This window comes from Scomber scombrus, chromosome 15 (assembly GCF_963691925.1).
Source record: "Scomber scombrus chromosome 15, fScoSco1.1, whole genome shotgun sequence".
In the NCBI taxonomy this organism is placed as follows: Eukaryota; Metazoa; Chordata; class Actinopteri; order Scombriformes; family Scombridae; genus Scomber; species Scomber scombrus.
In genome coordinates this window covers 11651653-11667997 of record NC_084984.1, presented here as the reverse complement: position 1 = coordinate 11667997, position 16345 = coordinate 11651653, and the positions used below count along the sequence as shown (strand labels likewise).

General features: G+C 38.6%; 1 protein-coding gene across 1 annotated transcript in view; it reads right to left on the bottom strand.

The window, feature by feature from the left end:
* Positions 1-312: 312 nt before the first annotated feature.
* The window catches only part of ccbe1 (collagen and calcium binding EGF domains 1), a 34597-nt gene continuing 18564 nt past the window's right edge, over positions 313-16345 (bottom strand). The window contains exons 3-11 of the mRNA XM_062435206.1: positions 9687-9739; positions 9247-9381; positions 8449-8586; positions 6930-7039; positions 5409-5517; positions 5172-5311; positions 3314-3349; positions 970-1005; positions 313-588 (exon numbers count right to left, since the gene is read on the bottom strand). Coding sequence (XP_062291190.1) covers positions 313-588; positions 970-1005; positions 3314-3349; positions 5172-5311; positions 5409-5517; positions 6930-7039; positions 8449-8586; positions 9247-9381; positions 9687-9739 — 1033 coding nt within the window. The remainder of the gene's footprint in view (positions 589-969; positions 1006-3313; positions 3350-5171; positions 5312-5408; positions 5518-6929; positions 7040-8448; positions 8587-9246; positions 9382-9686; positions 9740-16345) is intronic.

The window sequence follows — 16345 nt, the reverse complement described above, 5'->3', positions numbered from 1 at the left end:
CTTGCTTTCTTTCACATTTTGAGTGAGGCAGAATATATTGGCAGAAATAATGGGGTAGAACCACTTTTATGGGAGTCTTCTTTAATGTGCTGTGGAGGAACCATACATTTCTGAAAGTATAAAATTAAAAAACATGCATTTGCACACTACTCATTTTGTTAAAAAATAGTCACACATAATCTTGTATACTATACAAAAATAAACATCTGTGATCAAAAGGCGTACAGTACATTCTGTTAAAAAACAATTAAATAAAAAAAGCTAACCGCTTCAATATTTACACCTCACATAAAGTATTTAAATCCACCCTCCTCAGTTATTCCAGTCAAAGTCTGTTCTCTCTGGCGCTGGTTTCCTCTTCTTGTTCCTTTTGGAGCCTCCGCTTCTCCGAGGTGGTGGCTCCTTGTAGTCCTCACCTGAGCCTGTATCTAGACTGTCCTGGCTGTCCCTCCAGCTGTCGGGGACAACTGGAAAGTCATCCCCCGGAGACTGGATTGGTCGACCGTACACCTTGCTCTGCAGGTCAGCGATGTCGTTGCGGATGTCCGCCATCAGCAAAAGCAGGAAGTCAAATGAGCCTGGAGGGCCCTAGGAGTCAGGTACAACAAAGAAATATTAACTTTTTATCTTTCCAATTATTGTGGAACTTTAATTACAAGTACTGTAGTTTTTAAAGACGAATGCTAACATGCAACATTTAAAAGAAATATGACTCATGTTGTGCCATTTGCCAGTTGAGCTTTTTCTCATGATTTGTTCATGTTTGAACCATCAGTGCAGAGATAAATGCTTACTCTGTACCAGATACTATTTATGCTTGAGTTTGACAGTATCATTAACTGTGTCATTTAATGTCCAGAGTCCACAGTGGTCTGTTTTTTCAGCCATGCTTTACTTTAAAAATAATGTTCAGGATAATATTAACAAGTTACAATAGTGTGGTATCAGTATAGATAGCTCATGTCTTACTGGTGGTCCAGCAAGCCCAGGAGCTCCTCTATCCCCCTGGGGAAAGAAAACAAATATTTAGGTTAGATGAATTATAGTGGTTAGGAGGAAGTATGAGAAAAATTCATAATATTCTTGTTAGGAAACGTTTTTTTTAAGAGCTATGGAAGGGTGAAAAAATTGAAGAATGAAATGAAATGAAATGAGTGAACATGATTGCCTGATGGATTAAAAAAAAGGTGACTCAAGTAGACTCAAGTAGTATATTTTCATGTATTGCTTAGCCAGTTCAGTTCTTTTATGTATGTGTGCTGTTCACATAATATTAAACATGCATTGTACATATAACTTGACTGTGAAGTGTCACGGCAACCTGTTGACCTACGGTAGCATACACACGTTGACCTGACTACCATGGTTGTTCGCCAGGCTCAGGGTCACACTGGGGCTGTGAGTGTTTTGGCAGATGGTTTGGATTTGTTACTCAGAGAGAAAGATTACCATCACCCTCCAATTTATCCACACAAACATCCCAGCTGTACCGAAAGAATACCAAGGTTCTATGTTAAAAAGGCAGATGTACCTAAGTTGTTCCATACGTGATCCACAAGCTAAGCAAACAGTGATAGGGGTATAACAAGATCCAAGGGCCAACACATAATCATAACAGCTTCAGCTACCATACCTCATACCTCTTAGTCAGTATGCCATGGATGACATGTAATTGAAAGAGAAACGCAATCTTTATTGATCAAAATTTAAAGCCACAGCTGTAATAAGTCAAGAAACAGGTTGCAAATATTATCTCCTGAGCCAGAGTTTTTAATGATTGTAGGTTTGATGTAGGTTTTGTGATACCATCAAAACCAGATTCCTGTCCAACCACAGTCCCTTCAAGGTATGATCATGTCTCCAAGTCTGCCATATATTACCTGCCCGAGCCACCTCAACTGGCTGCTCTCAGTCTAAATTGATTCTGACACTCTTCTGGATCAGAGACATTCAAACTGCTTTGGCACCAGCAGAGAAACCTCAATCTCACAACTGACTTGTCGTACTTGTCATAAGGATCAGGAAGATTACTTTTTGGCTAATCTTTGTTCCACCATTGTTGTCATGGACATGAAGGAAACAGCTTCATTTGTTGCAAGTGTGTGCTCCCAATCTGAATGAGAGTGGACTAAGGTCAAACTCCAATCAGACATTCTTTTTCTGAGCTCAGCTGCTTTTTTAATTTCCAGTCTATGAATATAAAAATGAGAAAGAGGGCACACGCAAATCTGGTTTAATGCAAAAAAAATGTGAAAAATGCGAACACAAATCTCGCTGTAACCAGGATGGAATCTGCATTGTGCCTCCTTAATCTGAAGCTCAACCATCTGCTGGAGCCTCCTTTTTTCCAACACTTTGCCTTAGGCTTTCCAGGGAGGCAAAGCAGAGAAAAACATTCCAGCTAGCTTTTTGAAAGATGGTTACTACCACACATCAGACAGTCCAAGAGAACTGTACATGTATTCCATGTGATAATCCAGACAACTACAATACCCTAGAGGTATCCTGAGTCTTCACACTAGTGATTGGGAAGAAGTTACTTGGTTGTTACTTGAACAGACTAACTGTTGGCCCCAATTCTTTGTGAACTGGGTCAACTCTGACTCAAGAAACAAGAGACATTGCAGATGAAATAAATTATGTTTACCAGAGATCATATCACTCTAAACAAATTGTGATCTGTTGATAGAATGTGTAATCCAAAATACTTGATTGTGTTGTACCAAGTTTGAACTTATATATGACTGTTCAGATAACAAATAACAATGCTCTTCTTGTCTTCATATTAAGGATGTGTTCCATCAAATCACACTCCTTTGCTCTGTCTAATCATTGCCAACAAGAGCAATAAAATTGTGTAAATTGCTGTTGGGCACACAACTTTTCCTCTCTGCAACTTGTATTAACTTGCAGTTACGTGATATCTTATCATCTGCAGTGACAAACTCCGCCTGCGTAGCACCCAGCTGAAGAATTCTGAATATCCTGGCACCTACACCATATAGAGAAGTGGAGAAACAATTTAGCTACTGAGAAATCTTTTGACAGACATGGTTTTGGCAATTGAGCCAAATTTATCTAGTTGGTACTTTTGAACCTTCTGCACCAACTTCAGGTTCTTTCCTTTAAGAGAGGCCAAGTTCAATGAGCCAAGAGTCAAGTTCTACTGCCAACATGAATGAATCCTGAGCCTGAGGGTTAATGTGTGGGACACTTGCTCTAGAAAGTGCCTGAAGATTTTTTTTTGTCAAGGAAAAGGTACATTATAAACGGATAGGAAAAGTTTGGGTGACAAAATATCAGCTGACCTCACCTTTAGGCCATCTTTTCCGGGTGCTCCTGGAGGTCCCTATTAAATGAAAAAAAACAAACAAACAATTGTGTCAGTTTCCTCCAAAACTCCAAAGACATGCAAGTCAGTAGGACTGGATACATTTACACATCTTAGAATATGAATATGCATGTGATTGCCTGTCAAGCTGTGTTAACTTGATGACACACTGGCGACTTGTTGGTGGTATTTCACTGCCTTCCTTCCAAACAAAAATGTGTTAATGTTTGATGCACTATTCTCACAGAAAACTAATCTATTTTAAATCTTTTTTGATACAAGACTGACATCTTCATGGTGCAACACAGATTATCCAAGATTAACTTTGTGCCTGCCTCCAGGCCAGTTTTAGATGACTTCAGCACGATGGTAGAGAATGCTTTGATCTCTTTCCTGGGATAATCATCATTAAAGAAGTGTGAAGATATTGTATAGGGGCCAATATTCAGATCAGTACCAAACCTGTGAGTCACAGACTATCCCACATTCATCATCTATGAAACCCAGACATGCTGTCAGACACATGTGACCTGGTGGCCAAACCTCATAGCTGTGCTCAGAATCTAATCATGATGTGTACAGAGAGAGGGACAACTCCCCCTTAAGTCAGAAATGAATAGTTTATGAATATAAGGAGTTGTAAATAAAAATCCCAATCCAAATGTGACACATACAGAATCATGCAGAAACACAAAACTATACGTCACTTTGTTCTATGTGTATGGGCAGCTGTGGCTCAAGCCGGTCGTCCTCTTAACTGCAGGTTTGGCGGTTCCTGTCTCTTTGTGAAAGTGTCCTTGAGCAAGACACTGCACAATGATGATGTGTGTGTGTGTGTGTGTGTGTGTGTGTGTGTGTGTGTGTGTGTGTGTGTGTGTGTGTGTGTGTGTGTGTGTGTGTGTGTGTGTGTGTGTGTGAATGAGAGGCAAAAGCTGTATTTGTCTGGCAAGGTAGAAAAGCACAAGTGCAATCCATTTACTGTAAAAACAGTGTTCCAGACCTCTTGTTTTGGCACCATGCAGCTTGTTGTATGTCTGATTGCAGGTGTTGATAGTTTGATTTATCAATACCAGGACTGCATAAATACTGGAAGTTTAAAACATAGAAATATATCACTATGGCCACATCCTGCACATTCTTGATTCGGATCCCACACATCAACATGAGAAGTTCACACTTGCTGGCAAGATGAGGCGCTGCACTAAAACACAATAAGCCAAAAAAAACAACCGAAAGCTGTAAATGGATTCAGCTTTTTCTGTTGTTGTTACTTCCATTACCATGTGTCATCCCTTTCCACCTTGCAAATGTGTGTTTCTTTAAGAGCGTACACTGGTTTTTGAGGTCTTCTTGAAGTGTGTCAGATGAAATACAAGAGATACTTCCCACTCGTGCTCCCTTAATAAAATTGAATCAATCACAGCTCTCACAGGGCCCGACTCACGATGCAGGCTTACTAAATTATCTGATTTGGTAAGTAAAACCCAAAACCTCATAAAAACTGGAACACAGACTAAAGTAAATAAGTTCAAGGTTTTACTGTATTCAGTGCTGCCATCCACATTAATGTAGGAGCTCCGCTTTGTGATACAAAGCAGAAGTATGGAGCTGAACCAACCGAAAATGATGACAAATTTGGACCTAAAAAACTGGTGTTCTGTTTTTGAGGCTTAATGCAGTGGAGGTCACAGAACACACACACATTTAGGCTATACTTGGACTATGCTGTGGTTTATGAGGAATTTAAGAAATTAAATTATAAGATCTAAAATGCTGAGTAAATCTATCTCCTAAAACACAATTATTAATAATAGTGAAGAAAAGGTATACATCAACTGACCACAGGTCCTCGGGGGCCCCGTTTAATGTGGAACAGGTCTGGTGTGGGTCCAATGGGTCCCATCAAACCCCTGGGTCCAGGTGGGCCAGGTGGCCCCAACAATCCTGGAAGTCCTGGTGGGCCCTCTGGTCCTGAATCTCCTAGTAATCATAGCAAAAAAAGTTTACATAATTATTTTATACTGTCCTTACTCTGAATATGACACTGTTTCATTGCCTTAAGGTTTATGTAACTTACCTGGAGGACCAGGGAGACCTGGAGGCCCTGTTAAAAATACAGGCGACGTCAGGATTTTCTCACTGGTCATTTGCTCAGGTACGTCAGCACTGTTTGACAGCATGGCCATCTTAAATAAGGATGTAAAGAAAAAGACTTAACCAACTACCAAAAACAAATAAAGAACATCGCTAACATAAATTAGCTAGCTAGCAAAGTCTCTCATACATTTGAGATTATTTTCTTTCATCACAAGTGATAGCAAACGAATAAAGGCCTTGTTCCAGCATTTGGTTGTCATTCCTCAAATAGGTTTACATACAATGATTCATAAAGGTGATGTACAGTCAAATAAGACAGGCAAATTACACACTCAAAGGCCGACCTCAAGTAAAATTATGTTAAAATGGTATATCCTGCCAAAGATGAAAGCTGATCTTCCATCTGCACAATGCTACAAGCTGTAACCCAGCCAGATGGAGGGCCAGGCAACCCCTCTGCATTATTCAGCATGACCAGGAGAGTTCCTGCTCTGTATGCTAAGTGACATCCTTGGGAAAAAGTTGTCTTTGATCTCTGTATAACATCATGTGGATCTGGCAATCCCAGAGGGAAACATGTGAAAGACCTTGCTATGCCAAAAGGGTCTACAAATCAGAATTCATGCGCACAGACGTAGAGGCATATGCTCACAAACACTCACACACACACACACACACACACACACACACACACACACACACACACACACACACACACACACGCACTCACACGCACACACACACACTGAGCAAGGTCGTGGTTCACCTGCTTATCAATAAGCATTATGCAAGACTGTAGCCTGTGACCTTGGGCACAGGTGTTTGAACCACACTGTGTTCCTAAGATTGTACTCTAACCTTCCTGTAATTGCAATAAATTAGAATATACTTTCTCATATACAAAAATAATACCACAGCAGTATTTTCTTTTTTTTCTTAATATACCATCATAAAGGGAAAAAAGGCACATACAGTTTAGCTGCAGAAGCTCATAGACCACACAGCTGGAAGCAATATATCATGTGTTACAGTCGACGGTGCTGAGTGCCACTGTTGACAGACTCGTGCTCAGATAGGTTCAGATGCCTGTGATTACACAGAGGGAAACGTAACCCCCCTGTTGACTTTCACACAAATTGCTGACCAATTCACACTTAAGAAAAAACCAACCTTCACTAAAGGACATTTTTTCAGCCATTTTTTGTTTTATTAGGAAATAAAGAGCTATAACGCACGTCAAGAGACTTGTAAAACTCTGCATGCTGTTGATTCTGAAATACTGTCAGATATGGACTCAGAGATAAAGTGAGATCTTTATGTGGAGATAAAGAAACAGAACCGCTCTGCAGATATTTACATTCAGCTGAACCATACAAGAAAAAGCTGCTGCAGGATTGTGATTAAAGATGAAAATAGTGGCGTTTGAGGTGAATTGCACAGATTCAGTTCCATATTTCTAAGGTAGAAATGTGTGAGTTTTGTTATTGTTTGTGACCTTTACCTTCTGTTTAAGCTGCAGGACAGACATTTTGATCTGGTGGAAGTCGTCACAGGTGGCTGAGCAAGTTCCAGCATTCATCATATTGTCAGATTTCTCAAAGAGATGCACTGCTGGAAATTGGGAAAAAATATGTCATAGAAATTACTTGACAATGTTTCTTTCAGAGGATGCCCAAAAATAGTTTTTTTAAAAATCTCCTCACTTACTAAATAAATCAACAAATTCAACGAAATGTAGGCAAATGTACCATTATGAAAGTAATCTGTTACCATATTACTCTACACATGCTATTCAATACTGTGTTAAAGCTGTCAGAATGAAATAGTCTATTATGTGATTGGTGTCACAACACACATCATAGTATTTCTGTAACATTACACTGAAAAGAATTATTAAGAATGATTTCAAATAGCCAAAATTACCAGGACTAAAAGAGTCTAGTCATACGGTTTTGCGCTGCTTTGATGGCAGTTTGATGGATTGTTACAAACCGTGAGAGTCCATTTAGGGGATTTAGAGGACTTGCACTTTAACTCAGCAACACTGTCATTAGCAAGACAAAATGTTGTGGCTCACTTAACATTCTTGATTTAGACAGGAAGGTGCTCTAGTAAATGCGTCAGAGCCCCGGGGAAGTGAACTCTGACTACTGGCTCTGTCGGATGTAAAACAATGCAACATTTTAACACATTTTAACATTTTTGAAGAGAAGTTTGGGTAACTGAAAGAGGACAATTTATGATTAAATTCACATTACTGCTTCCCTGATTTTCCACCCTCAGTCACTGCACCACTCAACATTTAGCATTAAAGTTTAAGCAATAAATGTGAACGATCTTGAAAAGAAAACACAGAGCGGAGTAGATGTTTGTTTCTATGCTGGAGTAGAAAGGGCCCTCCTCTTTGAATGCATATATTTTATGGATGAGTGAAAGTGTCTGGACACTGTTTTTCTCCACTGTGTTATAGCTCCGCAGAATATACTGTAAAGCTAAAGACTATATGTGCCATAGTTTTTCACTCTCCAGCCTTTCCTGAAATGTTATAGTAGGTAATGGAAGATAACCTCATGGGAGGAAGTAGCAAATCTGCAGCCCCTGACCGCTTCATTGGCAACTGAATCTGGAGCAAACAAAAGTCTTTTTTATCGCCTGGATCATTTTTGATGTTTTCCTCAAATGCATCCAGCAAATCAGAGAGGAGCAGGAATGTTTGGGAGACATAACTGTTCTGACATGCACTAGGAGCTGGGATGTGTAATGACTACCAGGTGTCTTTGTTTGTAGTACCCCCTTCTCTCTCTCCTTAGTTCGCACACTGACACACACACACACACACACACACACACACACACACACACACACACACACACACACACACACACACACACACACACACACACACACACACACACACACACACCAAATACCAATGTGTGGTCACCTCAACATCACAGTCAAATGCGCCCTTCAATAACATGAAAATATCAAAAATGTCTAAGTGAAATACTGTTACTCACCTCTCTCCCCGTTGGTGCATGTTTTCCCATCTTCTTCCAGGAAATAGCCTTTCTCACACTCACAGCTGTAGCTCCCCACAGAGTTGATGCAGATTTGAGAGCATGTAGTCAAGTTTTTGTCTGCACATTCGTCAATGTCTGTATGTTGCAGTAACATAGAGAGACAGAATTAGGACATTAGCACATTACGAAGACAGAATGGTATTAAAATAACGTATAACCAAATAACATGTATCCAATAAAATATAATAAAAAACATGAAAGCTATTTCATGCAATTTGCAATTTGCAAACAAAACTGTAAAATCTGTAGGTGTATTATACTGTTGCCATCATGTTGAAGAGATTATGAAAATCAATTGCAGCGTTTTTTAAAAGGATACAGTCAGTAAGTTGCAGTAATTAATAATGAGATATAGAAAATAACTTTTTAAATTTATTAATTCACGTATTAATGAATGAATTTACCCTGGGAGTCTCAATTTCTATTTCACAAAGAGCAAAAGAAATCAGGTGATCCAGTTCATTATTCTGCTGCAGTTTAGTCAATCTGAGTGGAGCAGAATCTTTACAGGCTTTTTGCTAAGCTAAATTATGAAATTGGGAATCACCAAACTAAGACATTTTAGAGACTGTGTAAAGAAGTTTGATATCCTGTACTGCAGAATTACTATAAGATAGGAAAAAGAAAAAACAATATTTCCATGCTGTCTTAATGCTTTTGGTCGCCATTAACATCTCCTCTTTTCAACAGGGGATTTATCTTGATGTCTTGATGAGCTTCTGTACAAGGACTCACCCAGACAGTAGGGCTTCTCTCGGTTTCTGTGGCGCTCACGGTCATAGCGGTAGCCAGGGTAACAGGTGCACACCACTCGACCGAAATGGTCAGTACACTGTTGCTCACAGGGGGCGCCAGCACACACATCATAGTCTACAGAAACACATTAAATGAGGCATTTTATCAGTGTGCACACAAGAAAACACAAGGGAGAATCTCATATCCATCTGTTTCTCAGTTTATATTATTCAGCAGTTTACATGCTTCTTCACTTGAAAAACTTCAGGCAACATGCCTATCATGGGTTATTGAAGATACAGTAAGGTTAAAACAAAAGAAAGTTAAATGAAGTGTATTTAAAGGCCTACATGTATGATCTTATGGGAAATGATGGGGGGGATTTCCAAAAAAACATTATAAACACGAGACAGACATCCAGTTTGGCAAGATTTCCCTACCTTCAGGAATGCACTGGCCCAACACAAACTTAAAGCCCTTGCAACATTTCTTTCTGAAAGACAGCAAATTAACACACATATACTGTGAGAAGACAAATCCAAAACTCTTTGACATTAACATAGTAGATTCCATCTGTCGATATAATGTGCATAATGTTTTACATGTAACATTAATATCAATCTGCAGAATTTGTTGTGATTCAGTAGTTCACTCTGTTTTTACAATTGTGTCTGATATATTGTGGGAGAGATCTCCACGAAGATAAATGTTGCCAGGCTACACACACACACACACACACACACACACACACACACACACACACACACACACACACACACACACACACACACACACACACACACACACACACAGACCACTGTCTGCAGGTCTCGTTGCTCTGTCTGGCCTGCTGTGGCATGTTCGTTCATGTGTGATGACACTCCTCTGAATCACAGTTAAAAATCCTCCATTGGGTTGACTATGCTGAATGTGCTGGCTTTTCCAATTTCTCTCCAATATTTCTCTTTTGAATTGCTGTTAGTGACCGAATACTGAACCTCACATTCTTTTATTCTCCGCTTTTTCTGTCACAACAGTTTAAGTCTGTCCTGTTCACTTGTAGCCTTCTTTTCTTTCCAAAAATTAAATGTTCCATTGTAACCCATATATTTATGAAATGTAGGGCAACGATAGATGGATGATAAATGGTATTGACCTTTATCCAAATGGTTTACATGTGTGTTTGTGTGTGTTGTCTGTCATATGCTACTTTTGGGGACACATTTCAGACTTAGGACCAGTTAATTGAGGACAGCTTGTCCAACTGGGGTCAAAAGCTATGTCTTCAATTGTGAAAAAGCAGATTTTTGGGTCAGTGATTGAGGTTAGGCTTAGGCAGGTAGTGGTGATGGTTAGGGTTAGGATAAGCCTGCAGGAAAATAATGTAGGTCTATGTAATGTCCCCAAAAGTAACCATTGTCTAATATGTGTGTGTATAAACAATGAGCTTTCATTTTACATCTTCTCTGTTGCATCATTTCCTCCAGCATCTGTGTTAAGTTAATTTTTTATTATTTTTATTTTATTAATACCATCTAACATTCTGCATTGTTGCAATATTTTATCAGCATGAGTCACACCATTGCAAAGTATTTATTCCTCGCTCACACTACGCAAAGTGCTACCAGGTGTTGCTTTCAAACAGGAGACGATAAAAAAATCCAATTGCACCATGAAGTCATAGCAATACAGTACAGTCACACTCACTTTGATAGTGGTACTGAAAAACGATTACTTTGTAATGCTTTGCAGCTTTTATTCAGATGCAGTTATGATGATCGGGGCATTCCTATGGACATGTCTGGTATTTTCATATAATGGAAGATATCCCTTCTGAGCTCACCAGCATTAAGCCCAACTGATGCAATACATTCATTCATATATTAAGGTCTCATATCCCAACATGATATCAGGTGTGTAAGCAAATCAGCAAAAACAATCTCAAGGGAGAGGAAAGCCTGCACGCTTAATAGATGCTACCAAAGGGTAATATTTCTACTAGATGAATTGACTTTTTGGGAGCATTTATTCAGTGTGAAGGCACTTATTCATTTAGGCAACAACATGCTGATGTTTAGCAGGTACAGTTTTTACCATGTTCACCGTCTTAGTTTAATGTGTTAGTGTGCTAAAATTTGCTAATTACAAACACACTGTGAGGCTGATATCAGTGTTATTAGTTTTGCAGGGATTTGGTCATAAACTTAATAATTTGACAAATTTAAATTCTGACTGAAATAGATGAAAAGTTAAGGGATCACCAAAGTTAGTAATTCATCCTGACGGGGACATGAATGTCTGTATTGATTTTCATGGCAATTCTTTGATAGTTGTTTTTAAAAAATCACTCAGATCCACAAATGTCATGGTGGTGAAAAAGTCAGAGGATCACTGAAGTCAGTAGACTTCATTTGTGGGAACCATAAATGACTGTACAACATTTCATGGCAATACATCCAATAGTACAACACAAAGCCTTAAAACCCTGCCACTAGCAGATATAAAAATAACTCCTGCTCATAAACTCCACAAACACGAGAAACTGAAATAATTTATGAAGAAAAGTAAAAAAAGCAGAACATGCTATCCAATGACAGCTATAGTGACCTATTGCAGATTGATTTTTGAGATATTTTACCTAAACTCCCTTTAGAGACTTTTAACAGCATTAGGGGTGTATCATTGTGAGACATTTTGAAACCAATGACATCTCAATCCAGTATCAGTTTCTCCTTAAGATTTTCTGTTTTACTAACTCAAAGTTTATTTATGAACTAAATTAACCATAGGTATAGGAAGTCAGGGAATTATTTCACTTACTCTGCAATGCAATGGGTTTATCTTCTATAGCTGAATGCTTTTACAGTCATGTTATGCTTCACATTGTGATGAATACAGGATATACAGAGTAGCCAAGTACTTATTCAGTCACCTTTACCACCATAAGAGGGGCCATAAGGACCTCCCTCACCACACTTGAGGCTCCCGCTGAAGAATTATTATGTAACCTGTAACAATCTCATTTTAAGTATTTGCCGACACTCAATACTGCAGCTCCTGCGGGTGGTTGATGCATAAGAGGAACAATTTACCACTCAGGGGTTCCCTCCATGACACAATGCAATTTGTGTGTATGCATACAATTATACTGTGTGTATATGTAGTGTGGCTGTGTTCTCAAGTGTGATGTACTGACAGAAGGACAAATGAATGCATAAACTGTATATACGACTCAAATTAAGTGTGAGTTTAAGTGTTTTGTTCCATGTCTTCAAGGACCTTGTATACGAAAAAACTATTATCAGTAAGGAGGTGATTAGTTGACAACAGGTAAAACACTTCATTTGTGACATATTTCACAAATACCAATATAGTATTTTTTGCCATGCATGACAGTATTGACTGAAATATTACAATATTATTGGATTGATTATAATGGAATATACCACAAACTTTCATTATCCACAGGGGATAAATCCTACTGACTTTGGTGATCCCCTGGTTGACTTTTGTGGTGTGTGGAGTTTCTTTTTTGTTTAGTCATTTAAGCTTTAAATGTATTTATTAAGCCTAACTGATATATTGGTTGGCCAACCAATATTGGCATCAGTATCGGCCTGTAATGTATGTTGTCCGAAATGTGCCAATTTTTATCTATTTTTTACTATTTAGTTATATAGGCATAATTTTATGTATTTCCCTAATGTCGGTATTGGCCCCAAAAATCCAGTATTGTTTTGTTTTTTTGTTTTTTAGGACAGGACACAATAATTGTTCTTTATATTACTATACCAGTGGATATTTGTTTCTATGCCTTTCTTTGTAGGGTTAGGGTTAGGGTTAGGGTTAGGGTTAGGGTTAGGGTTACCACACACAGGAATATGTTGCAATGTTTTTGGGTGGGAGAGGACACCCTGAGAGTTGATCTGAAGATGGTTTCCTGTGTGACCCAATATTTCATGTCACAATAACAACCCCATGAAGACAGACGGCACTTATAGCAAACAACCAGCTTAGGAAAATAACCAAGTTTGGTTGAACAATCATGATAAAACAAACATCTACGTCCGTCTCCAGAAGATCATGAAAGAGGCAACAACATCCCAGAGAAACTGGATCCATATCTGTGTTGAGGTTCAGTTTTACTCTGCTGTATCTTTAATTAAATTACCAATAAGGGAAATGCTGATTGATTCTGAATACTGTAATATTTTGCCTTATTGTCCTTTCTCTCATTATATCATTAAATAAACAAAAGTCAAATCTAAGGGGTATTTGATTACTTTGTGGATTAAAGCACTTATTAAAACACAATTACAGTATTATCTCCCATTTCCCATTTATACAAATTGATTTAATTTAAAAGTTTTGATTTATTATGTTGTCCCCTGGTTAACCTCTTATATTTTGACATGTTGACTTGAAAACAGGCAGACAAAACAGGGAGAGGTTGACGCGCACAACTGAGATGGTAATAATATGACCTGTCTTCAAGTTAAAACAACGTGCCTAGTAAAGACTCTGGGTGACGGATACTAAGCTGAAGGTCAATGCGCTGAAGCAATATGATAACCTCAAACTAACAACATCATATATAGTCTATGGGGTAGAAAATATGCCAGGCCTTTGATATGAAGGATCTGATATGAAGATTTCATTCTCATATTATATAAAATGACACAACACCAGATGTATAGATAGCTATGTGTAACTACATGCTCTAGACAGAGTTTACAACATACCTAAATGCTAATTTGACATTTAACTGCCAAAGACTTATGTCAAATGGCATTTTGGTATGCAATTGCTCACAATTTCAAGTGCTTGCAGTCAAAACACACCTTTCCAGTATGGTAAGTGTTTAGCTTGAGGTAAAATAGTGGTATTTTCCCATGATTATGGCCAAGTTCTCTCTTTTAGATGTAACTTTTTTGATGAATGCAGTTTGTATGAAGACTGAATAACTCTTCAACCTCTGCTAGACGGCACTGATGCTTAAATCGAAAAGGATATTAATTCTTTCCAAACAGCTTTGTCTAGATTTAAACAACTGTCTGAGTCAATATCTGGCATCGATCCCCCAGAAGCTACTTAACAGGCCACCTCAGCTCCCCTCACAATATTTGAACAGCAGAAACAGCTCAGACAGAAGCAACTCTCCACACTGACACACACCAAGGGACAGTCACAGACCATGACGGTAATCTTCCTTTGTTGTTTTTTACCGTCCAAAACAAGGAGCTTGGGTAATTAGAGATGGAGCTCTTTATCATATTCAGTGCACAAAACAAGTGCGGTGTCATAGCGCATCTCCTGTGTACCATTCATAACAACAGCTAAGAATACAAGCTTGTTAGTTGCTCATGTACATGCAAATCAGCAAATAACTCAAAACACATGTGGATTTCATTAATATTCATGTGTGAAAGAACAAGGGGAAAGATACCCCAAATGCACTTGTGACACTTTTCTACAAGAATACCAATGAGCAGAGTTTACACACTCACATGCACCCACCCACACACACACACACACACACACACACATACACACAACAGCAGTATGTTGTGACTGCCTTTTGACTCCACGCACTACACTGTGAGCGCTACACTTGTTCAGAATAATCAGGACATAACAGACAATCTGATTGTTTGGCCACCCATGCCTTTTTTCACCTAAAGGTTATTTGATTTTGCAAGAGATCCATATCATTTTACAGGGCCCCCCTGAACTCTAGACATAGATTAGTCTGACCTCAGTTACCCTGGGTTAACCACAAGCACTCTAATTACCTTATAAACAGAGGACCTCCCCTGAACCAACATGCTGGACCAGCCGGTCGAGGCTTTGTCTTGTGATGAAACACACTAATTCACACCAGCACATGTGAGTGAAAGTGGAAGCAACTATGGAATGAGTTAAAGTCAAAAAAGTGCAAATGCAGTACATGCACACGGGGGCCCCCCTTAGTCGTCACATCCCAGCATGCTCTTCTTTCTAAGAGGAATAACAACTACAAAACTAATGCACACACACAGCTGTGAGCGTGCAGTCTGCTCAGTGCAAGCTTATTTGTCTAGCATTGCAGTCAGTGATACACAATAACACGTCTGCATTCCACACAAGAGAATATGTTTACCAAAGTGGAGGGGACACAACTTCTATGCTCACGATAATTAGCTGCTCAGTCTGTACAGAGACAATATGTGTGACATAAAAGATACAGAAATCATTAAATAATAATAACAATCATTTTGATAAAATGATGGACCAAACAAAAAGAAAATCATGAAAATAATCAGTAGTTGCATTACTAAAGCATACAAATGTATTAACTATCCCCAAATTATAGATTTCTGTGGCACGGTGCAGCATGCTGCCAAAGGGCAATGCACTGTAGCACTATGAGGGAAACAAAGGTTTCAAGCAGAATAAAAAGGAAGTGACAGTGAGGTTTATTGTCGGTTAATATAAGGATTTAGGAATTGAGAAAACAAAATCAGCAATACAGCGAAAGTTTTTTGACCTTTAGAGTTTGCAAAATTAATTTGAGGTAATAAACATGTCATGAATCAAGACAGATAAAATCATTTAACAGGGTTTAAAGGTTCGTTATACTTTATTGTTTCACATTTTATGTATTTCTTCCTTTGGTAAGAAAAAAGTTAGAGAATGTGGACAACAGAAACACATGTGTATGCTTATGATAATAATATTTGACTGAAAAAATTGCTGACAAAGTTTCTAAAATAATCACAAGATGCAGTCCAAAAGTTTTATAGAGCTGCTGATCGTCTCCTTACTGTGTTTACAATCAACTCCGCCAGAGATCTGATCTGAGTCTGAATAAAAAAATCATAGTATCCGAGGACTTTTCATGGATTCTTTGTACACTAGTCCATTCTCCAGAGTCCTCTACAGCTCAGAGTCCTTCTCTCCATAAATATCACTGACCTTGTTATCACATCACGCATCAATATCCTTAACATCTGCCAGCTACAGTACCTCATACTCAGGCTGATCAAGAAGAAGCTGCAGTTTTTTCCATGAAATTCCTTTCCAACATGTCATTACTGACAAGAGCATGGTGGCTCCAGTC